Source organism: Pantherophis guttatus, chromosome 3 (assembly GCF_059756535.1).
Source record: "Pantherophis guttatus breed Tessera chromosome 3, ASM5975653v1, whole genome shotgun sequence".
NCBI lineage: Eukaryota > Metazoa > Chordata > Lepidosauria > Squamata > Colubridae > Pantherophis > Pantherophis guttatus.
The window spans coordinates 71,339,484-71,363,912 of record NC_142065.1 but is presented as its reverse complement, the minus strand read 5'-3'; the positions used below and the strand labels follow the sequence as shown (position 1 = coordinate 71,363,912).

General features: G+C 34.9%; 1 protein-coding gene across 11 annotated transcripts in view; it reads right to left on the bottom strand.

Moving 5' to 3' along the window:
- Positions 1–6,376: 6,376 nt before the first annotated feature.
- LRRC7 (leucine rich repeat containing 7) overlaps positions 6,377–24,429 on the bottom strand; it is a 203,634-nt gene continuing 185,581 nt past the window's right edge. For 6 of the 11 annotated variants that reach the window (XM_034433211.3, XM_087889808.1, XM_087889809.1 and 3 more), the window contains 3 exons: positions 22,067–22,282; positions 21,173–21,265; positions 18,845–20,126 (listed from right to left, as the gene is read on the bottom strand). In XM_034433211.3, the coding sequence (XP_034289102.2) occupies positions 19,905–20,126; positions 21,173–21,265; positions 22,067–22,282 (531 nt within the window). In that variant the 3' untranslated portion in view covers positions 18,845–19,904. The other 5 variants (XM_087889806.1, XM_087889812.1, XM_087889807.1 and 2 more) reach the window with 4 other exon arrangements.

The window sequence follows — 24,429 nt, the reverse complement described above, 5'->3', positions numbered from 1 at the left end:
AGTTAATTGATGAGTTGTACTGTTGAATCATCAGTGTTAAGACTAAGGTTTTAATTCCTTGTATAAATACTATCTGTTCAGCAATATATGGAATTATTTGTTGGATGCTGGCAAGTACTGAGGTTGATTGCAAAAACTGCAATCCTAATTGAATACAAACTTGAGACAGATGGTTCTAACTCAGGTGTGGGCAACTATGGCCCCTTTACAACCTGTGGATTTCAACTCCCAGAATTCCTGAGCCAGGAGTGGCTCCTGGTTCAGGAATTCTGGGAAATGAAGTTCACAGGACATAAAGGGGCCATAGTTGGCCACCGGGGTCTAGCTTCCACCCATATAACCCCACCTCTGCCTACCCCAATCAACTGTTCCAGTAAGAGGTGATTTCTCCAGAATCTTGATATTAGATGCTGGCCACTGATTCACTAAATGAACGCCTATTATAGAGAAAGAGAAGATGTGCTGATTAGAGGTAAAGAGGATGCTATGGCATCTTCTAGATGTTTGCCTTTGTCTATATAATAAAATGTTTTGGGTTTTCTAAATATGCTGGCAGGAATTCTTACAGATCAAAGAGGTGCTTCTGGGCATTAGTTATAATCTCCAACAAGTATGCTTAAATGCTCTTGTGTAAAGCAGTAGACACTGACCTTTTTAGCAGCTGGGAAGTTAAGGATAGCATAAAGGCTACACTAGTGCATTAAACTCTCTTTCTCTGTGTGTGTGTGTGTGTGTGTGTGTGTGTGTGTGTGTGTGTGTGTGAAAGAGAGAGAGAGAGAGAGAAAGAAAGAGATATTTTACATCTAGCCAGCTCTGCCAGATGCTTTCCACCCTATATGAACTTTAGCTACAGCAGGATCATCAACCTTCAAAATTCAAAAACCCCAGGAGAGCAAATGTTCTCTCTATGCTGGCAGCTGCTAGGAAAGTAACCTTTAAAGCTGCTCTTTTATGTTCCAAACTATGCTTCAGATAAACTTGGGGAGTCTTTAAAAAATTAAAACTAAGTCTGAATCTGTGTACAAGTAAAACCAATGAGAGATTTGCTGCTGATTATTGATACTTCCTTTCTGTGAGTGATACAAGATGAAATTGTTGCAATATATTGCTCTGAAGGCAGAATGTTTACAATAAGGTGACTTTATTTATACAATAGACTTTTTAATATATTATTCAAAACACTTTTTTTAAATACTGAAAAAATTTGAGTACATCAAAGCCGAAAATGGCTCTGCTATACGCTGCACAGCATTGTTTGAGTCCCTGTATTCTTTTTATGTACAGAAAGCATCTGCAAAATGCATTCTAGACACAATATACACCTTACTAGTTAGTGTCAATACGCAAAGTAAAATGGGAAAGATACTATCTGTATGTGCAAATTAAAGATAATTGATTTCACTGAATCAATTCATTTAAAATATAGCTTTAAAGTACTTTTTCACATAAAATGAAGCAGCTTTCAAGTTCAGTAAATCTGTATACTGCAAAACATTGAATTACATTCACAATCTATGTTCATAAAGTAGTAAATGATTCTTCATTCAGCCTTATTTACAATGATACTGTAATTAAACTGAAAAGTATTTTGTCATATAGCAATCTTTTTAACACATACAAAAATGACAGTTCTGTATATAATTTAAGCTCAAAATCACAATTGTTTCAAAATATTAATTACAATACAGCTATCTCTATAATTAAACATGTGTTTTATAAAATGGTAAAATTTGTAATAAAGTAAGTTGTTGGTTTTTACTTGATTACAGTACTCACAAGTAGAAAAATGTAACTAATAAGTCTTTGTCTTGCCCAGTGTTAAGCCACTTAAGCTAGCAAAGAGGCAGGAAAGGCCCCGATTTATAAAAATTCAGCCTCTTGTGCTGAACTGGTGTGGCTTATCGATGTTCAGAATAAAACTTCACAAAGGGGCATGAACATTCTAGATGGAATGAAATAGTGTGGAAACTTAATGCACATTTAAAGTTCATAAAGATTCAAGACTAGTCTGAATTCATTTTTTTAAAAAAAGAATATCAAGAATTTGTGTGCTGAGACAAATATTCTTAGCCTCTGGGTGTCGCTGTTGGATTTCTCAAACAGGATTAATTATTGTAAGTACATAAAGTGAGTTTTTAAACTACAAGCAATGCATTTTTTAAAAAAAATAATTCTAACTTCTGATTTAAAATTTGTTTAATAGTCTCCTGTTTGGAATGTAGGATAATAAAGGCAGACATGAACAAAATGAAAAATATAATAATAATTCCAAATGGATCTTAGGTATTTTACTAAAAATAATGTTTTATAGCTCTTAAGTACTCTTCAATTCCACCTTTTACTTTAGGAACATGAAAGTTAAAAGCATAGAAAACTTCAGTCAGTTGCTCTTGGTGTGATTGAATCTTACCAATAATTCTTCTCATTTGCTTGGGCATTTTGAAAAAAAAGGCATGCACTGTTGCCAGAAACAGAACTCAAAACACTCACAAGCTAGCTCAGTACAATGCTTATATTTTTACTGAGAAATATGAGGCACAGCTTGCTGTGAAAAAGTGTTTCATGCGCTCCTCAGTTAATATATTTTCTCCAAAATGTCATAGGCATGAGATTTACAATGAGGTGGTTTTCTTGAAGACGTTTCATTACCCAAAGTAAGTAATATCAGTGCTATCTATTCCAAGCACTGATAATGAAATGTTTGCAAGAAAATAACTGAGTCCAGGAATACCAAGGACCCCTCATTTCAACCCTGAGCTACAAATATTCTTTATAGATTTACAGTGATTAAATCTTCATGAAAAAAATTAGATTTGAATTCAAAAATCTGTCCCAATTTAACGCTGAAGCTATGAAAGTAATAATAAATCTGATATTGCCGTGTAAAGCTACAAAGGGAATCTGTCAGCTACAAAGTGAAGGAAGACGATCCTGACAAAACTGGGAAGTTTGACAATACATTTTGTGAGAGATTTTAAATGGTACTCACCATTGGCAGCAAGGGCAAAATAGAATTCACAACAGCAAAACAGTTCACTTTCCTAACCATTGTCCTAATGTGCCTTCCTGATTAATAGTTAATTGTATCTCATACTAATATTTACACATGAATTAAAAACTTTACATCATTTGTATGAGAAGAAGAGAAGTCTAATTTTAACCAGTTGTAATTTTTAAAGAAGCGCTTGTATGAAAGGTAACTTTAAAAATGGCTGCCTAGATAGTTCCTTGCACTTATTTTAATTGATTTTTTTAAAAAATGTCATACCTATCAAAATGATGCCACGTGGTACTTACAAGGTGATGTTTAAAAATTTATTGTACCTCCTAAAATGATTCCATATGGCATCTTATTAACTAGATTGCTTTTTACATTACTTTCTATAAATAGTCCTGGGAAGAAAATCCGTAAGAAGGGTTCTGAGAGCAAAAGCTTGCTAAAATCGTTCTGTAGAAGGTCTGTTATAGGCAAATTGGCCTAGCTGCAGGAACAGATGCAAATCCATTTGCTCTCCTCACAGCAAAGTCCTATTTCTCCGGTATGTGTGTGTCTGTGTGTGTGTCAATAAACAGCTGCTCTGCTGAATGGAAGCCAAAAAACCCAGAGCTGTCCGTTTCTCCTGGTTCTTTTAATCACGCTTTAAGGCATGTTTGGGCAGAGTGCCTTTGTATATAGTCAGGGTTGGCTAGTACAACTGTCACCATGGAAACAAATGCAGCAAAACCCAATTTGAATGAGAAGTAGGAGCTGAACGGAGCAGTTCAGCTTCAGCTTCTGCTTTGGAATTCGCAGGAGCCTTTAAAAAGCCTTGCCAAAGATGACTGAATAGATTTGCTTGGATTACCTGTTTGGAAACGGGAAGGGAGATTTTAGCTATATAGTCTCTGCTATGGGTTTTTCAGAACTGTCTAAAGACCATGGTGGGATTAGTGACACACGTGCAGTCCTTCACAAATTGAATAAATGTTATATATTGTGTGGAGCACTATATTTTATTTATCACCGCCTTTCATTCAGGAGCTCAAAGCAGGGTACGTTTTCTCCCACAGCAACAACCCCGTTAAGTGGGTTGGGCTGAGAACGACTGTCTGAAAGCCACCCGATCAGCTTCCACGATTAAAGATAGACTTGAATCTGGGTCTTCTGGTGCTGATCTAACAGTTTAAGATCACGTTATTCCTTATCCGATGCTCTATAAATTTAAGGGGACGGGAAGAGAGAAAGATTTCCATATTTAACTCTTCTTCCCAACTAAGCTCCCTTTTCTGACATGGATGTTTAGAACTCAGCTGGATGTGATGTACTTTGGCTGAAGACATCTGCCATTGTCCTCGGGTGTGTTTCTTGGTCTCCCAACCTCTGCATTCCCTAACTGGATGGTTGCAAGATGGGAACTTCAGCTAGCTATAGTTAACTTCAGAAGGACTACTAGGACGTGATGGAATGTGATAGTAGAGAAAACATGAATTGGCTTTATACTCGCACTAACCCTGAGAAGAAGGAGGGAATTACGTTTTCTTAATGATTTCATGCCCTTCAAAAAGGTAGATTCCTTAAAGGCCCCTAAATAGCATAAACATTATTCTGTTGGGGGAAAGCTGTCCATGTATGGCAATTAAGCCAGTACTTGACTTGGAAATGCTGTGTTCACTGCTTTGTGATACCATTTTTTTTTTAAAAAAGGATCAAAACAACCAATGCTAATTAGGACATACATCCGACTGCACTTTTCCAAACTACATGTTGCCAAGGTGCAATTGTACTTTTAAGAAGAAGTGTAGTGTAATACACATCCCAATGCTGATTTTGATAATTAATTTATATTGGCATTTTAGAGAAAAAGCAAAGCAGTCTCATTTTCCTTACTGATGTCATAATCTAATCAAATCTATATGATTTAAGATTGGTTGAGATGATTTCAGTAATTAAGATGAAAAGAAGGGCTTTTTTTAAAATAATAGCAGAACAAAATCATGACTAAAATGTAGAAGCAAAGGATCTTTGCATTCCTACAAAGCATTTTTTTTTCCTTTAAAATTTAGCAGAGCTCTAATTTATATTGTGAATTATTTAAATGTTTTTTTATCGCTAGGAGGATAAAATATTAATTTTGTACAAGGTTTTTATAAAGGGTTAGGGAGAAAGTGTTAATAAGTATCAACTTGTTACATAATTAATTTTCTACTCAGGTTGAGATAACCAGTTATTTTTGTTAGGAATGAATAATTCCAAACCAAGGCCTCTTATTTAAACTATAGAGTATCTATCTTTGGAATCAAAGAAATTTCCTTCTCACCCACAACCTGGAGTAATATTTTTGAACAATAAAGTTAAATCTCATCTAGACAAGCACTAATTTTTAAAACAACTAAACATTGCCATTAGTCTATAGAATATTTTATGGATTAATCTGTAAATTTCTATTTACTACGTCCTCAGTTCTAAGTCAAACTGGAAGCACATTCCCCTCCCCGAGTATTTAATATTATTAAAGCCACCCCTTTATTTGCACATTGTGCTAATGTGCACATTATGGGATATCTTTCCTGTTTAACAAATTTTTGGTATGGACATTTTTCTGCACAGAAGTTTTTTACACCAATTTTCCAGCAGTTAAGACTAATTTGACTCTAGAAACAATGCACAAAGTTGGTAATGCAAGTGATCATCTAATTGTTTGGAGTCCAGGATACCAAAGGGAATAATATTACAGACAAAGCGGAGACATTGTCCATAGCAGCATGGTATTCAAAATTCAAGAAACAGCTTACTTTATGGTCACACACAAATTGTGAAAAAATGAAAGTTTTCTTGATCTTTCCTCTCCTTATTTAGAAAAATATTGGACTCTCGGGCTAATCAATCTATGGCAAAAATTTTAATTCCCGAATTCCAAAGTTGGGCTTGTTTTCAAAGTCCTTTGGCTGGTAAAGATTGGATGTATGGTGGCACATTTATGCATTTATGAAATTTCTACCTCACAGCAGTCAAAAGACTCTTGGCAGTTTTCAGATGCCTGACATTTGAGTTACAAGAATATTCAATTACATACTTTCTTAGACTATGTGAGGGGCAACAAAATACTTGTATTTCCTTTCCTTCCTATCATTGTGTTCAGAATGGTAACATTCTAAGCCTGCCCATATCTGAATGTTCTGGTAACTCAAAGTAACATTTCATTCATCTAATGATGGTGGACTACAATCCTCAGAAGCTTACACCAGCTTGTCTAATTTAGTGTCTTCTAAACATATAGCCCGAACTGCCAGCATAAACAGAGGTTGGGATGCTTGGAGGTTATGGAAGTTGTAACCATCTGCAAACCATCAACAAGGTTGATTCAGTATCCCTACTAAACATCTTTTACTGTTACTATTTTTGTGATTTATATTCTAAGCTTCTTTGAGGTAAATCTTGGAAAGGAATATATGTTTTTTTAAATAATTAATTGTGAGCAGAGAAAAGCCTGGTTTTGCCAATGTAGACTCCCATTACCCTCCCAAATAAATTTAATGTTATTTTAAATTGGATATTGCACTCTTAAAAGATATATATGTATTTACATTGTAAAAAAAGGGGAAAATGAAAAAGCTAACAGGTCTGCAGTACAACTCTAGACCTATTTCTACAGAAGTGAATCCCATTATGTTCAATTCTCATGTTACTGAATATAGAACTACTAAAATATTCTTTATAAATAATTTATATCTTATGTGAGATAGAAATACTTTATGGGAATTATAACTTTATATAATTTTCTTTTTAAAAACATAAACAATTGTGAGGCAGTAATTTTGATGGAGACTAAGATTTGTAAAGAACTTGTGTGTGTTTCTGTGTCCTGAAATAAAGACATCTAGAAACAATTAAAAAGAATATTTTAAAAATAAGCTGGTACCAATGCATAGCCATAGACTTACAAAGAAAAATAATACATAATCACTTGGAAGTTATATTTATATAGTTATTTTTCCCCAGGGTAATCATTACTAACATATAATATTATACATTTGGCACTATATTTGCCATTGGTCCAGCAATTGGCAAAAAATGTTAGGCATATTTTATTATTTATAAAAAAATATTTAGACAGTGAGCTCACGTTGAATAACTAGGTCTACTGTATTCTGGAAACTCTTCAGAAGTAATACAGCTTTTTCATGTTCCATATGTACAAAACTGTGTCCATTTGCCTGCAACAGACAAAATAGAAAAAAGTAAGTGTTTTAGAATTTAGTAACATGGGGCATATAGTTTAAAGATCAACCACTATCCCATGATATCGTATAATTTAGAAAAGCAATGCCGTAGTACAGTGTTTCTCTACTTTGATCACTTTAAGATGTGAGAACTTCAATTCCCAGAATTCCCCAGCCAGCATCATTATAATGACATGCTGTGAAATTTGTACACATTTGAAACTCAAACATCTGTATAAATTTCACAGCATGGCCTTAAGCAATCATCAACTTTATTTGGATGTTTTTCCCATATTATGCCAATAGAGTTGTATTTTGTTTGTCTAAGTAATTTGGTCAGTTTAGAGAAGTCATTCCCAGCATCGTACCCTCCATGTCCTTCTAGAATTCCCATCATCATGCTCAGTAGCTCATACTGAATTCTCTATAAAAATGTCAGATGAGGATGAGCAGCGAAGTAGCTATGCATGCATTGATCTTGTTTTTTAAAAAAAGTAATTTGCTGCTCGGAATGCTTTGCGTGCAAGAGATTTACTTATTTACCCTTCCTTATTGATTAAGCAAAGACCCCCAGAGGAGCTTGAGATTGCTGAAACAAATTTAAAAGTCCTAAATAAATTGGTCACAGAGATCAATTGAATTGGAATATTTTTAGGATGTCCTGTGTAGCTCACAATGCTTTGAAAAAAAATAAAACCTTGCCTCATAATAAATGAACAACAGGCCCAACGACACAATCTGGTATTTGCTTCATTGTACAAGCCATCAAGTACTAATCTCAGGCATTTCTGTCTAGCAAACAAGCTCTTAAGCAAACTTTCTTTCTGACTTTATACATACATACATACATATATACATATATACGTATATCATATATATCAAATATTATATATATATATATATATATATATATATATATATATATATATATAACATGTATCTATCAATTATCAACTCATTTACCTATTATCTACCCTAACCCTATAACTATCTATCTAATCAATATTATCAATTATCTCAAGTTCTAAAGAATAAAGCTGCCTTTAAACACAACTCTAATTTTAATATAATATATCATCTGGAAGGTATTAGAATACGGCAAAAGTCACTATCTTCATCAAGTTTTTCCCAGTTGTTTCGAAATTCCACCAAGAAAACAGAGGGAGAATCATCAGAACAACAAAAGTTGATAATGGTCTTGCATAAAACTGCACTCAGTTAAATAATCCTAGGAATTTCCCACTTACTGAACTCCAACAGCCATTCCCCAAAACAATTTCTGCCTATTATTCCAGGCCGGAAAGATTTTGAATGTAGCACAACTTCTAAATCAACTATGTCTTTATGGCTAGACATAGGAACAGTGTTCCAACAGTTAGGAACAGAATAAGCCAGGTCATAGAGTTAAATTTGTGAACTAATTGCTTACAACAGCTGTGTCATAATCCAAATAGCCTTTATATCAGACCAACATTTCATATGCAACAAGCAGAAGTCTATCAAATGCTCAGTGTTAATGGAAGGAAGCAATCTACATTAAGAAGTTTCCCCACCCCAACTGTAGCCTGAATTAGTGACTATGTCTAATTGGGATTTGGGTGTGTGTGTGTGTTATGTGCTTAATATTCCTATTTAAACTATTGTGATGTCCTATGGCTGTATCATCTAGGACAACTATTTGTGGAATATGGAATTTATTTTTGAAAATATCACTAACCTTAATTTACTCCAGACTTCTCCAAGACTTGGATTTTATTAGATTAGAATCTACATGCAAAGTTTAGCATTTTATTTGAGCATTCTAACACATGTATAATTGAAGCAGTCCGGTCATATTACTTGCATAATTGCTTATTTGAATAAAGAATATGAGTTTCATGCCTTATGCTTGGGTCAATCTCAACTATTTCTAATAATCATTGCAATGAATTCCATGTTTTAGAACTCAAGTTTTATTTTTTAATTTATTCTTATGCATGTTGTCGTTCAGAATTTTAATTTATGTATACAGATTCTCCTTCACCTGTCCCACACATTTCATTTTTATACTCTCTTGTGGTTTGAGCAAACCACTTTTTGTTTCCAAAACTGTGCATTCAAATTCTGACTTGGAGGCAAACTATACTGTAGTTGGTCAGTTTGCTAGCATGACAATTTATAGCTTGTTCAAATGTATGAGGGAAAGAAATAAATGCAAAGGGAGGAGAAAATCAATAATTGCAAAATCCATTTAAGGAAAAAGTGTTTTTTATTGGAATAATTATTTTCTTTAGTTCAGGTCTGAGCACCATGCCCGGATAGAAAAAATATTGGAGCAAATTGTAATCATATCTCAAATATCTTGAGTGTGTTAAGACAATCCACGTAATTTCTGGTTGTTGGGATAGACAATATTATATTGGCTTGCAAAGCAGACTTTAGAGCTCCTAATATGAGCATGCTTGAAATAAAATTACATGTGGCAAGAAGACTATAGCTGGTAGTATGACTTTATCATTAGCAGAGCGAGTTTCATATAGCAAGGGTATAATTTGAGGTTAATAACCTAAAACTTTTTCTTATTTGGAGTGTTATGTGAAAATTGTGGCTGCTCAAAGCCATAGTATGAAATGAATAGGTTTGAATAACGGGATGTTTTGCATATGTATGGAGTTGAAAGTTGATTGCTGAATGCGACAAGAGCAGTATATGAGGAAACAAATAATGTGTGAGACTTAATGCAATGATTAAATGGTTCAATCACAGAATATGACAAGAATAAAACAATGTCCAATAGATTGTTTGATTTATTTTTGAGTAAATTTATAAAGAGAGTTTTTGGTTTGTTGGGGATGTGGATATATATGTACTTTGACTACAAGATAATGCTTGCTGCAAAGAACCTAATATTTACAGCATTTGCAATAGCAATAGCACTGAGACTCATATACCACTTCATAGTGCTTTACAGCCCTCTCTAAGCGGTTTACAGAGTCAGCATATTGCCCCCAACAATCTAGGTCCTTATTTTACCACCTCAGAAGGATGGAAGGCTGAGTCAACCTTGAGCCTGGTGAGATTTGAACTGCCAAATTGCAGGCAGCCAGCAGTCAGCAGAAGTAGCCTGCAGTACTGTACTCTAACCACTGCGCCACCAAGATTCATTTGTTAGACTGTTTTGCAATGAGTATGGATAAGAAATCAAAGCAGTCATGTTTGACACTGCCATTGGCGTAAATGATTGCAAATAACATGTGCATTGTAAAAAATTAAAGCAAATAGCTAAATTTGTGTATCCTGGTAGAATGGTTACTAAAGTTGGGAAGATGCTAGTCGTGTATGGTAATGATGGTAAATGATGTGCTTGTTTAGTGAAATGAATGTTAAAGGAAATAAATGTTGTGGGGAAGTGAGTGTTGGATATACAATGGAAATGCATTATTTCAGAACTTTATGTGGAAAACAAGAAAAAATAGAGTTAAGTAAAACTAGGTGCTGAATCAATGTGGATTGGATTCAGGAAAGAATTATCAATATAAAAATATGTAGAGAGAGTTGGGTATATAGAAAGACTGAAATAGGATGTAATATTAAATTGCAAAAGAAATACATGAAGGAATGAGGAAACTCAAGACTGTTATGGTTGAATGGAGTTGATGAGGTTCTCAAAGAAAGAGAAGACTTTTCTAAAGAAGAAAAGTCAGTCTACTCATAAAAGCAAGGATGGTTAAAGTTTAAAATAGAATCCACAAGTAGTGTACGGTGAATGGTATTGACCAAAACTAGATTTAGCTGCTTACTGTTCTTTTTCTGCACTTTGCCTGATGCTCCTTATCCAACTTCCTTCCTTCCTTCCTTCCTTCCTTCCTTCCTTCCTTCCTTCCTCCCTCCCTCCCTCCCTCCCTCCCTCCCTCCCTCCTTCCCTTTTTGTGTTTTCAACATAGTCTTTGAAAATGGACAATATGACAAAATATTATCTATACCATAGGCAAAATTTAAAAAGAAATATATCAATGTGGTCTTAGGTTCTTTTATTCAAATTCTCAATTTTTCTTTGATGAGTTTCTTTGAGTTTGATGCAATATACATGCTCTCACTACTCTCTCATAAAATCTATAACTATACACAGAAGCATCATCCTATTTCACTAATAATAATAACCCCTTAGATAGAGAATGACTGGGTTTACTTCAGATGCTTTTATACTCTTTACCATTTTTTATTTATTTATATCAAATTTATATGGCCAGCCATCTCATAAAGGAAACAATGTAATAACAAGTAACAAGATATAATTATTAGATTACTATTTTTAATTGCACTGATTTTTAGAGAAGGTTATAATAGCAAGCAGTAATAACGAATCAAACTTATTGAAAAAGCTAAGAAGATCAAATTTTATTAACATTTATGTGAGGTGGGAAACTATCAAGAAATTCCAGACTAATTGAGGAAATAAAATAGATAGTAAGAAACTTCCAGTATTTCTATATTGTAAGAAAAAAAAAATGGACATGACCATGTAATTACTAGGAATCTACTTTATAAAGTGTGTATTTAGATTTATAAATTTTTATTCTATAGATTTGTAGAAATTATATTAAAATGTTTACAGATACACTGAGATGTGTTATCATTCTATTTGCAGATAGCTGATACCTGCATTACGCAGACACTTTAGCTTTAAGTTTCATAGTTTATAAAATTTACTACTGATGGGGAACTCAGCTCAGAATAAAATAGCTATAGGTTAGAGAGTTTGGCTCATTATTTGAAAATGTTTCTTAATATCTGGTTTATATCTTGAAATTAATATTGTTAGAATTTATATGCTAACCTTGCATTAAAATATACTGCTAGGAATTAATAATAAATATATTCTGTGATGTGAACGATTTGTTTTCTTTGTTGACATATGTCAAATAAACTTATCTACCTTTTAAATGTGAATATTGGTCTGAACTACTAATTTTTAGTTGCTTAGGTGAATTTGAAGAAATAATTTCTCACATAGAGTTAGAATGTTTTCCCTAGTATAGTTGAACAGTAATTATTATTTTCTAATGCCTGACTGATCATACCACATGTGTATGTGAGTAGTATACCAAGGAACAAATAGTAATATATACATTGTCAACCTATTGCTTTTATATAACAGAGAAGAAAGTGAGAAGTGTAATAATAAATAGAGAGTCCACACACAAAAGATTTTTTTTAATTAAGTTAAATGTTGCTTTAACAAACAGCAAGAAAATAATTTAAGAGAAAGAGTACAAATTCCAGACAGATAAAAGACATTCAACAAAGCCTTGAATTTCATGTGCAAAACCTTAGAGGAATATTTCTGGCAGCCAGGTTTATGCTGGCCTCTATTTAGGTTTTTTTTATATAAAGGCTGATGGTCCATCCTGTTGTAGTAAGTAGCCTTAAATGCAAAAACGTCTGTCTGTATGTCCCTTTCTGGTTTCCTGATGGCCTAAATTTGATTTCCCAGCTAAGAATTGAAAACCTCTAATTTAGGCCACAGTTCATCTATTTACTCCAGAGTTATCTTATTTTTTTTAATGGCAAAATAACCTTTTAAAATGATGTTTTGATTGGAAATGAGCAAAACTATTCTTTTTGTAAAATTCTATTTGATTTTATTTAATTTGATTGTGATGCAAATTGTGATGCAGGGCAAAGGCCGATCACATTTTCTATCCAAGGCATTTAATCAAAGGATCAGTATGTGATTCCTAAACATGCAGCATGGATAAACTGACACATGGTATATTGGTTGATTTACTTTACCGTAAGCAAGCTTTCGGCCTTCCTTCTTTTACAGCTTTCCCCTGAACTTTAGAGGCAAGTGACTACAAAGACTGCTGGAAAGTCTGAGGATGCATGAGGAATCCCTGCTACGATAGTACATGCTCCCAGATGGTGACACAAATGGAAGCAGAAAAAAAAAGATCATTTGGGGCAAAATTAAATTATAAATGGTAAGTCTCTCAAAAGCTTAGAAACATAAGATAAATTAGAATTACAGTAAACTTCAGAATGTGAGGATGGGAAATATGCAACCAAGACAAACAGATCTGCTTGGTTCCATCCTGCAGTGATACCACTTCACTTCAAATTCACGATTGTCATGGACATTTATAATTTGTAATGGCAACATGTTTTGCTAAAGTGCAAGATGAAAATTTAAATGGAGGTATAATACTGATCCGACAGATCATATATGATCTCCTTCAAACATAAACCTACACCATTGTCTTTAATAAGAATTGCATGCTGGTTGTCTAAGTAACGGATCCTTGTATACCGCATAATCCATTTCCCTAAGATTAATTCTTGAAAATATGTTGACTTGAAAAAACAATTATTTCTATTATGGGAGTTACTCTCTCATTTGTCTTTTGTTTGTTTGTTTTAAACAGAAGGTAGTCTTTGTAATGAAAAACGTCCTCAGTTGGTAAGTTCGGTTAATGCATGAGGCAGGCAAAACAATGTATAGGCAAACTTTAAGCTTCCTTAACTGAAGCGTGTTGATGATGCTTTGGAGTGGATTGGCTTAGACACAAACAAGTGGGATTTAAGAAAAATCCAATCCTTCTTGTGTATTCGGGCCATCTGTAATAAGAACAAATATATTTCAGAACCTCAGTGCTAATTTTGTTTGACAGCAATTCTTATTAGGTTTGAATTCATTGCCGAACTTACCATGAAACCACCCCAGGTTTGTTGGCCACAAGTCAGGGTAATAACCAGTTTCTGAAATCTGAAAAAGGAAAGTATTGTGGCTGTGGTTTGGCTACTTTGCCACCGCCCAATTTATTGATAACTGGTACTTAAACAAAAGCAGTTTCTATTGAAAGCCTGAAACATAATCTATATGCTAGGGAGAATCTCTCACACCTCATTTTTCACAACACAGATGTGCTTTTAAGATGGGATAATTTCTGTTTTGCCCACTTACACTCTGGATAAAGGGGATGCGAATTATCAGAGTGAAAATGGAATGCATTCGAGGCCCAATTACCGTACATGGTTTCCAGACCTGTTTTTTGTTTTTTTGTTGTTTTAATTTAAACACCATTTTGCCCACTTATATACACAAGAAATAAAGGGCTAGGGAAAGGTTCACAGCCCACATATCTCAGGGGTGTACAGGGAGCCAAATTTTACCTCGTGAATCCTTTCTGGAGTCCTGGGTCTGAGCACTTTTCTCCTGTTGGAACCTATTCTTGATGTTGGGAATCAGATGAAAGCATTTTGATTTAGGGGACTAATTGTAGTAAGTAGTTGATACCCTTATCTCATTTTATTTAGGACTAGGCAAATTTAGACTGGAAGAGTGTTAGGGTTACTACCACAACACATATTAATTAAGTAGTCCCCAGGAAGTCACATATCTGTATATAACTACATTAGTAATAGTAATTATGTAAATCTTGTTATATTTGTCTTAGAAAAGTGTTAAGTAGAAACATTCCACAAAAGTTTATAGTTCCAGTAAGATTACATTTAAAACTAACAATTTGCCATATCTTTTCAAAAATTGTAAACAATAACAAAATAAGATTTTATATTCTCCATTTCTGGAACTTTCTGTGAGCCATTTTGCATGAAAAGTTTACTGAGAAGAGTAAATGTTCATGTCCAAATGACTCTTAGTGGGCTAATTCATTGTGTGAACTGGACCTAGCGGGTGGTTTATTATAATCTTAGCATAAAGACAAACTTATTTTCATGCATATTTATCAAGTGTATTGTTCAGTTATAATGTGTATGTATGAATGATCCATTATAGATGACAGATAATCCTTGATTTACAATCATGACGACATATGACCAATCCTTGATATTATGACCATCCCACTAGACCATGATCACATGATCACAATTCAGCAGCTTGACAACCAGCTTGCATTTACAGCATCACATAACCATGATTTGCAACCTTCCCAGCTGGCTTCCAAGTCAATTGGAACAAGCAAAGTCAATTGGGGAAGCTGGATTCACTGAATGACCACAGTAATTTACTTAATATCTGCAGTGATTAACTTAATAAGTGCAGTAACCATGGTCATAAAATCAGGTTTGGTCATATGATGACTTTTAACAACTGCATTGCTTAGTGACGGAAATTCTGGTTGTAAATTCTTACAAATATAGTTGTAAGTCAAGGACTATCTATAACAACTACAGATTGAACTATCATTTCATGACAATTCAAACATTCCAGGCTACATGTATGAACTATTAATTATCAGATGATAGATTTCAATATGATTATTCTCCCTGGCTCTTATGTAACCAAATAGATTGTGGACAATAATTAAACAACTATAAAAGGTATTTTAAAGCATGCTGAATATGTTGCCCATAAATGAAGTAAAATGCTCTGGCCCTGCTTTGTTTGAAGAGTCCATGCCAATTGCACTCCAGGCCTTTCACTCTGCAGCACTTACACAAGAGAGCAAAGGACCAATTTCTATATTTATTTTGGTATAAGGTCAATAGGAGATTCTATGTCAATTCTTTATCACTCTGAATACATCTTCTAAATGGAGAAATGTACCACCAAGAAGGACCTTTCTCTTCCTCTTTCAATCTGACAAAACAAAACACAGAGCAAAGACTCACCTGAAGCTTTCAGCATTCAGAAAAAGGCCTTCCACTCTGCAAGGTTGACAATAATTCAACACTTGACCTACTCACCCAGTAGGCAGGGCATGCTACTGGAAACCCTTCTTCTCTTTCCTGGGCCCTGCCTGATTCGACATTCTTTACCTGGTTTTTTTTTTAGTGGAAGTTAGGTCTATTAGCCAAAATCCATTAATTGATAGATTTCAGCAGCAATTATTAGTTGTGTTTCTGACAAGGGAGCACACATATTTTTTAAGACCACTCACTCATACAACTCACATAATTGCTCAGTTAGCAAAGAAAAGCTCTAACAATGACTTAACCATATCAGAAATGAGCATGGAAACCAAGCCTAAAGTATAAAAAAAAATAAAGCAAAGCCAAACCTGAGGACCCAATGTGATGGGAAGAAGAGAGTGTACAAGTTGGCAGTCATTTTCAATCTAGAATTCCTCTAGTCACGTTCAAGAAGGAATTGCAAATGTCTAACATTATCTGCAAAAGGACCCTTGATATTTTAAAATGGGTTAAGTTTACTTGGTGGCAGAATTCACTATGATTTAGGTCTTAACTGAATGTCATCAGTACGGCTCCTGAAAAACATATAATGAAAATTCATGCCGAGTATGCTCTTTTCAGAACAGTTTCTTTCAAGCTGTAAGCAACTAAGAGATACTTAGAGATAAATAAAGATGTTCTGAATCTGCAGGAAACATGTTCTCTTTATACCTCTCTCAGTGTAATGGTGACAAAACATATAAGCAAAGAGAACATACATCTATTGTGATGACGCTGTAGGTAAAAATAAAATAGCCTTTTGCTTTCATCACCTCATTACTGTGTCTAAGTAACTAACAAATTGCCTTTCCATCATCAGCATTCAAATGCTCTGTGGAACAATAAGATCTTAACTGCCTTCCTAAAGGCAAAGAGATTAGTGGCATTCTGTTTCCTTAAAACCTCAGGTTCCACTCTGCTCACTTTTCATGCAATGCAAACCCTTGGCATATCCTCCCAGAAAAGTATGCACAAGGTGGGCTGAATCTTGTCAAGGAAAATGATCCTGTAAATACCCAGGTATCAAGCTATGGAAAGTTTTAACATTGACAATCAGCACTTTGAGATGGACCTGGAGGCAATTAAAATAGCAATGTACCAATACTATCATTAGTGTTAATGTAGAGGAGAGAGAGTATGGCCCTGAGGGACAGGAGGAAGAGTCACTGCCAAGGTAATCATCAGGTAATCAAAATCCCCAAGTCTGGCCTAGAACTCTAATGCATGTAAACATCTCACAAGCCCCTCCCTAGTTCACACAAGGGTAAAGGAAGAGAGGGGAGAGGTGCACTCAGACTTGCAAGGACCTATTACTATAACTTTAAAATAAAAGTAATATTGATCTTCATGAATTTGGTTTCCTAGTCTGGTCTATGTTGAAGGGCTAATCATTACATTATTAAATCCGCCAAATCACCCAGTTAGCAAATAAACAGACAGGACAAGTATTAGCTTTCAAATCACCTTAAAAAGGCAATCCAATATTAAGTGGCTGCAGTGGTCTAACTATGAGGTGATCAGGATGTGAGTCACTATTGTCATGGTAGTCCAAAAAGACCAATAATTGGCACACCAGCCAAAACTGAGTGAAGGAACTCCTGGCCAAGGCCTCCACCTCCTGTTCTAGCAGGAGCCACAAAGCCAGGAGAATCTTCAAATCAAAGACTTAGTCTCTTAGTGAGAGACCACATGCAGAGTCAAAATTAAATCAAGCCAGACCAACCATGCACAAACTTCTTGCAAAGTTTTGATCCATCTGTCCTTCACAGACTGGTCATCCCCATTTTATAACTAAAATTGTATCTATCTTTAGTTTGGATTAAACTAGATATACAAAGAATGCAAGAAATCCTATAGCCTAAAACAAGGAAATACCAGAGTAGAAAAACCTAAGCTACAAACTTCTTCCTCTTCCTGCAACTCCTCAATTTTCCCTTTACCTATACATTCTGGCCTCTTCCACTTATGCTTACATATGTATACTTACCAACCTATCTACTGCTGAATTCTAGATCCACTCTAATAGTAATTGAGGGGCCAAGTTCACGAAACGCCTCTTTACCTAAGCCTAACATGTATTATTACATGACAATGCTGGTAATATTAAAATAACTTAGACAGTTGTAGAAAATAAGTATTGAGGTTTTCATAGTTTATTTGTATTATGAATTTGTATCTCATATTTATTAAAATTGATTTATATATTTATTTTTCTCTGTAGATGCCAACATAGGACACTGCTCTGATAACTGGGAAAGGGAATGAATGAGACAAAGAGAAGGAAAAGAAGGATTCAAAGAGTGATTGCATTTGAATAATAAAAAAGGGAATGATTGTGTAGGATATATGATAAGCATGTTTAAAAAGCAAGTGCAACAGAAGCTTAGTTTTGTTATTCCCTTAAAATATGTTTCCACTGACAAAGAGACATGCCACATATAAAAGTGAACCAGATCCATACCAATAACCATAAATGTGTAGATCAGTGACTTAAATTGAGTATAGTTTCTGTGAAACATCTTGATAGAGCGGATCCCAAAACTTATCCTATAGAAATCTGCTTGTCTATCAACATTTTCAATAAAATGATTAGCTTTTAGTTCCACTCCATCAAAGTTGCAGTTGATTATCATTATAAGCCACAGTCATCTTGCTGGTATCACTACAAATTTGAATATTCTACAGTCTGAATGTAGCTCACATTACTTGAGCAAGTACTGTTAAATCCAACAGTGGATTTGCTGTGCTGTTAGTATGCTGACTGGAAAGAAATCTTATTGAGTTATTTGGTAGTTAAGCTTAAACATGCATGCTTTGGAAATAATGACTAATTGGCTTAAATAAAAGCACATTAATTTAGCAAGCATGTCGAACAGGCTATCCAGTTCAATACACAAAAGACAATTCTTTTACATTTATTAGTTGAAAATTTATAAATGGTGGAAGATTACAAAATCCTAATTTGGAAATGTTTTTTTTAATTAATTGTTTATTTACTGCAAAATGCTTAAAAGGCATAAGAATTTTCAGCAATTTCCCGGGACAAGTTTTATGAGTCAGTGATCCAATCAGATTAAGAAATGTTCACACTGAAACTCTTATCTGATATGAATACAGAATGGCACTATGTCTTAGACATTGAAATAAAATTGCATGGTAATGGTGTTCATTTATAGTGCAAATCCTTGAGGAACAGGACTGTGTTGGCAAACATAAAATCACAGATTGGGTGTGCACTTAAATGTCTTATGGAATGGTTATTGCCACAGAGAACATCTTGAGTGCAGGCTGGACGTCTACAGTTTAATGAGGAATAGACTCAATGAGGTAACTGGACAAGATTTTTTTTCTTTTATTTTATAAAAATTACTTATTCAAACTCTTCACTGCTGTGATACTGAAGAACAAGTAAACAGTAAAGTAAAAGTAGGCAAAAAGCTTTAACAAAGGGAGAAAATAATCAAAATCTCCTCCTTTATTTAGAGTAGTGAACTACCATACAGAATTTGAAGGCAATTGTATTTTGGGTACAATAAAATCCAATAAAATGGATTTATCCCTGTGCTAGCATAAATATTTATAACATAAACTGATAAATAAAAATTAATATAATTCTGGGGGGGGGGTTACATTGGTTAACTGAATCTCATTATTATAGTTTACAGGGTAAATCAAATCCCTTCCTAAAAATTATTTGGCTATGTTACTGGACAGTCAGCTAACACACACACACAAAAGAGGGTGGTGGTGTACTGTAAATCCTGCTTTGATTCTGCTTTTTTTTTTTTAAAAAAAAATGTTATACGTAGGTGTCTCTTCAGCCAGCTTCACATTCAGGAATAAAATACCAAGTTCCATAAGTAAATAATATAGGTCTTAAGTAAATATTGGGCAAACTTCATGTTAATATTGACTATTTCTATTCAGAACATACTATCTGATTCAAACAACCTGCTTCCTCTTTCTTCTTCATACTTAGCCAACAACAAATCCATTGTCTATTTGTGAGAGTAGCAATCCTGTGCAGATTGTCAGCACTTTAGCACTTGAATATCAGTCTCAGACCATTTGAAACTTATTTTGGGCAGGCAGTGTAATGTGGAATATGACAGCATGCAGATGAGCAAGGATATCTGCAGTAAAACCCATGCTTTCATTAAATAACAGTTCTCATTTACCTGAATAATCTTATCACCAGGCTGAAGCAGGTTGGATGCAGGTCCATCAGGCTGAACCCTAGTAACAAAGATACCCTACAAGTCAAAAGCAACAGAGATTAGACAACTGAAAACTCATTAAAGATTTTTGTATAGATTAAATCAGTAACTGTCATAATACTAATAATGATCACTACAATAGTGGTAAGCAATCTCTTTGCTGATTTGTAAGTTTTCCATAAGCTTTAAAGCTTATTGTTCAGGTATACATGTTCATCTATAATTTTATTGGATTGGAAGCCACAACCTCCGAAACTGTCATACATATGTATGTTTTCTGTGTTGAGATATCTTTCTCAGTCTCTCACAAAATGAAACGTATAGATTTAATTTCATATTAGCAGTTTTTATATTGTCCTGAATAGTATCTTTTGCTATAAAACAAAACAGTATCAGCAAAGATTTTTTTAAAATGTTAAATTGTATTCTTGAATTAACATGTGGAAGAAACAGAATTTCAAGAATTTCAGTACATCTATTGAATGTACTGTAGGAGATGACCAGGCTGAGCCTGACGTAGGCATCAAATGCGCCATCAGTTTTGAGCCCCTTCATGCCTACAAGAGATCTAAGTTCAGGCCACCTTGAATTCCACTGACTCTTATTTACTGCCTATTTGCTCTGACCATTAGTAGGTCAGATTCTTGTAGACAGCATAACCTTGCAATAAACCTTTATATTCTTTGAACTGCCTGGATTTCTGGATTTTCCTGTGTTTGACATATACAATGTTACTAAAGAACTAAAGAAATGGAGCTTTCCATTTGTTTAAATTCTGCTGGTGGATAAATGCAAGCACTTGTCTTAATACAATGTTACAGATGCATCAAAAAAATGTTAATGCATCTGTACTATATGTATGTATGAAACACCGCTTTCAACAAAGATTCTAAATGCTTAATTGAATAAAAGACAATAAAGAATCAAGCACATTTGGGAAGAAAAGATGTGAAATTATTAAAAACAGATTAACCATAAAGAAATTGAAGTTAATTACTTCTCCCAAGGATTGTATGTTTTAAATTCCAAATGGCCTATTAAGGATTGAAAGCCTTTGCATTTTTGAAAATGTGATATATTACCTTATCAGACGGTTTGAATGGATTTCCTTGGCCACTTATTCCTCCACTGATACTAAATCCAAGTCCTGGATTCTTCTCTATCCTTACACAAAACTATATATAAAAGACACAGAGTTATGCTGTATTCTTGCATTATTCCGATAATAAATATAAGTGTTCCACTGATTATTGTGCTGTAATTACTGTTATTTTAGTAAGACTGATTTTGGTGATTTTTATTCATTATTTCAGAAAATATTATTCCTAGAGTAAAATTCTGCATTGCTATATATATATTTCATCATCCTTATATCGTCAACAAAAGCTAGTAATAAATACAATGTAGAGAAATACAAAAATCTTAATCATTAGGAGCAAAGGAAGTGCAAAACTCAACATTCTTAAAACTCTAGAACATTCCTTTCCTTAATGAAGCATTTCAAAACCTGTTCCTGGGCTTTTCTCTTTTGAAGTTCAGCAATTTACAGAAAAAAATAATAATCTTCTGAACTAGAAGGAGTCCTGATTTGGATAATTTACTTCGGAACATGAAAAACTGTATCAGAATTGCAAAGAATATTCTAGGTTTCTGAAGGATTTTTGTCCATTCCTCTCAGAAACTGCTTGCATAGTGTTCAGTGCTAACCTTGAATTCCTTAAAATTAGAAATTTGATTGATTCACACATGGAACTAGATATAATTCAGAGTTTTTTTGCTTGTATGCTGATGAGCTGGAAAAAAAAGACCAAATTTATAACCCAATCATAAGTTTCTTGTTAAAGAAAACTAGACAAAGATTGCTTTCTTAACCAGATACTTGGTGCGAAACTACTGCAGTGTGATATGATATCATATTGAGCTTCCCTCAAAATCTTTTAACAATTCTTTTACCCACATGATATTCTGCAACACACCTGTTCTGGATAACCATCCATACTCCTCTGTCCTTTAGTTTGGATGAGACACCTTCCTGCTTGTGGTGCCCGAGAGCTCTGAGATGGGATCTGTATTGGCAACGGTGGCTGATACTGCTGGATTGTTACTTTGTTCATGTTGCCCTCATATGGCTGCTCTCGACTACGATGCTGAAGACTTTGTGATCCCATCAAAGTCTGAATATGGCTACCTGCCTGTGTATAATATCAATCCATTAGGTCAGTAATGTATATAATCACAAAAAGCAATCCATAAAATTTTATAGTAATACAAACCTTTTCTTAGTCTTCAAAGGTCAAGTGTTAGCTCTAGTTGCAAATAGCTATAATTAAAAATAGTGTCATGCATTTTATTCATTTAAAAATTTTTCAACTACACTTGAAACTAAGTGAGCAGAGAATCACAAAATGGAAGCACTGCTGTTTTTACTTATGTAATGTGCTCATTTTTTCCAAGAAAACTGATAGCTTTACCACTGTCTCATGTAAATATTAGTGTGGTGTCATGTAACGGTGACTTGCAATTTCATGCCAACTTCCCTATTAATGGCTGTAAGGCCATAAATGGCGATCACATGACTGTGTGATGCTGTGACTATTGTAAATGTAACCATTATAAATGTGCACCAGCTGCCAAGTGCCTGAATTGTGATAAATGCCTGCGGTGATGCTGCAAATTGAAAGACCGGTCATAAACCTACTTTTTGGGGGCATTCTATGGATAGACACTGAACAAGCAGCTGATAAACAAGGACTACCTATATATCACACATATCAATAAAATTAGGATAATTTTAGCTTTCATGAATTATTTCATGCAATATTCATATATGGTGCTGCAAGTCTGGAAACCAGGATTTTATAAAGATAATTCATAATACATAAAAGTATTATTATGAAATTCTGATTTTAAAACTTGAAGCACCATATATGAATAACATAAATTCTGGAAGATATCTGGTCTACATTTGAATTACTAGGACTTTTAATTTGTTTTGAGTATTCATTCTAAGTTTAACTTTTTAAAAGGATTTTGAAGTCGGATGACCTGTATTTTTGAATTTTTTTGCTAGTAAAGCAGAAATAAGTTACTCTGAGTCAAATGCAATGAGAAGAGATAAGCTCTGCTAAAATTGCATGCTCAAAAAACTCTCAATTGAGAGTGATAGATAAATAATTTTTAAATTCATTTTTTCATCTGTTGAATAATTTGTTTTGCAAATCTTTAACTTACTTTAATTTAGGTATCCTGATAGAATCTACTGATAGAATCTACTGCATAAATGATATGCAGTATATGCAGGGTGAAGTACCATCAGTACGCTGATGACACCCAGCTGTACATCTCCACCCCGGGCCACCCCAACAATGCCCTTGAAATGATGTCCCGGTGCCTGGAGGCCGTACGGATCTGGATGGGGAGAAACAGGCTCAGGCTCAACCCATCCAAGACCAAGTGGCTGTGGTTTCCGACGTCCAGATATAGTCAGTTGGTGCCATCGCTGACTATTGGGGGCGAATCATTGGCTCCCACGGAAGAGGTTTGTAACTTGGGCGTCCTCCTGGATTCATGGCTGTCTTTAGAAGAGCACTTGACAGCCGTGACCGGGAGGATTTTTCATCAGGTTCGCCTGATCTGCCAGTTGCGTCCCTTTCTAGATTGGGACTCTCTACACACATCACTCATGCCCTCGTCACCTCTCGTCTGGACTATTATAACGCTTTCTACATGGGGCTACCCTTGAGGTGCACTCGGAGGCTCCAACTGGCGCAGAGTGCGGCCGCGCGGGTGGTTATGGGAACGACGTGGAGTTCCCATGTAACACTTCTCCTGCGCGAGCTGCACTGGCTCCCGGTGGTCTTCCAAGTGCGCTTCAAGATTCTGGTTATCACCTTTAAAGTGCTCCATGGCTTAGGACCTGGTTATCTACGGGACCGCCTGCTACCACCAATAGTCTCCCACCGGCCAGTACGCTCCCATAGAGAGGGGCTGCTCCGGGTGCCATCAGCCAAACAATGTCGACTGGCGGCCCCTAGGGGGAGATCCTTCTCTGTGGGGGCACCTACGATCTGGAATGAGCTCCCCCCAGAGATACGGAGGATCCCGGATCTGCGCACCTTCTGTTGCGTGCTTAAGACTTTTTTATTTCATCAAGCTGGCCTGGCCTAAATCTTCTCCCCTTTTTTTAAATGTAAATTTTAATTTATTTTTAAATTATGGGGTATTTTAAATTCAGCCAAATTATTTAATTCATTTTTATTCTATTTTAAATTTTTGTATTTATGTGATTTATCCTCTGGCTGTTCACCGCCCTGAGTCCTTCGGGAATAGGGCGATATAG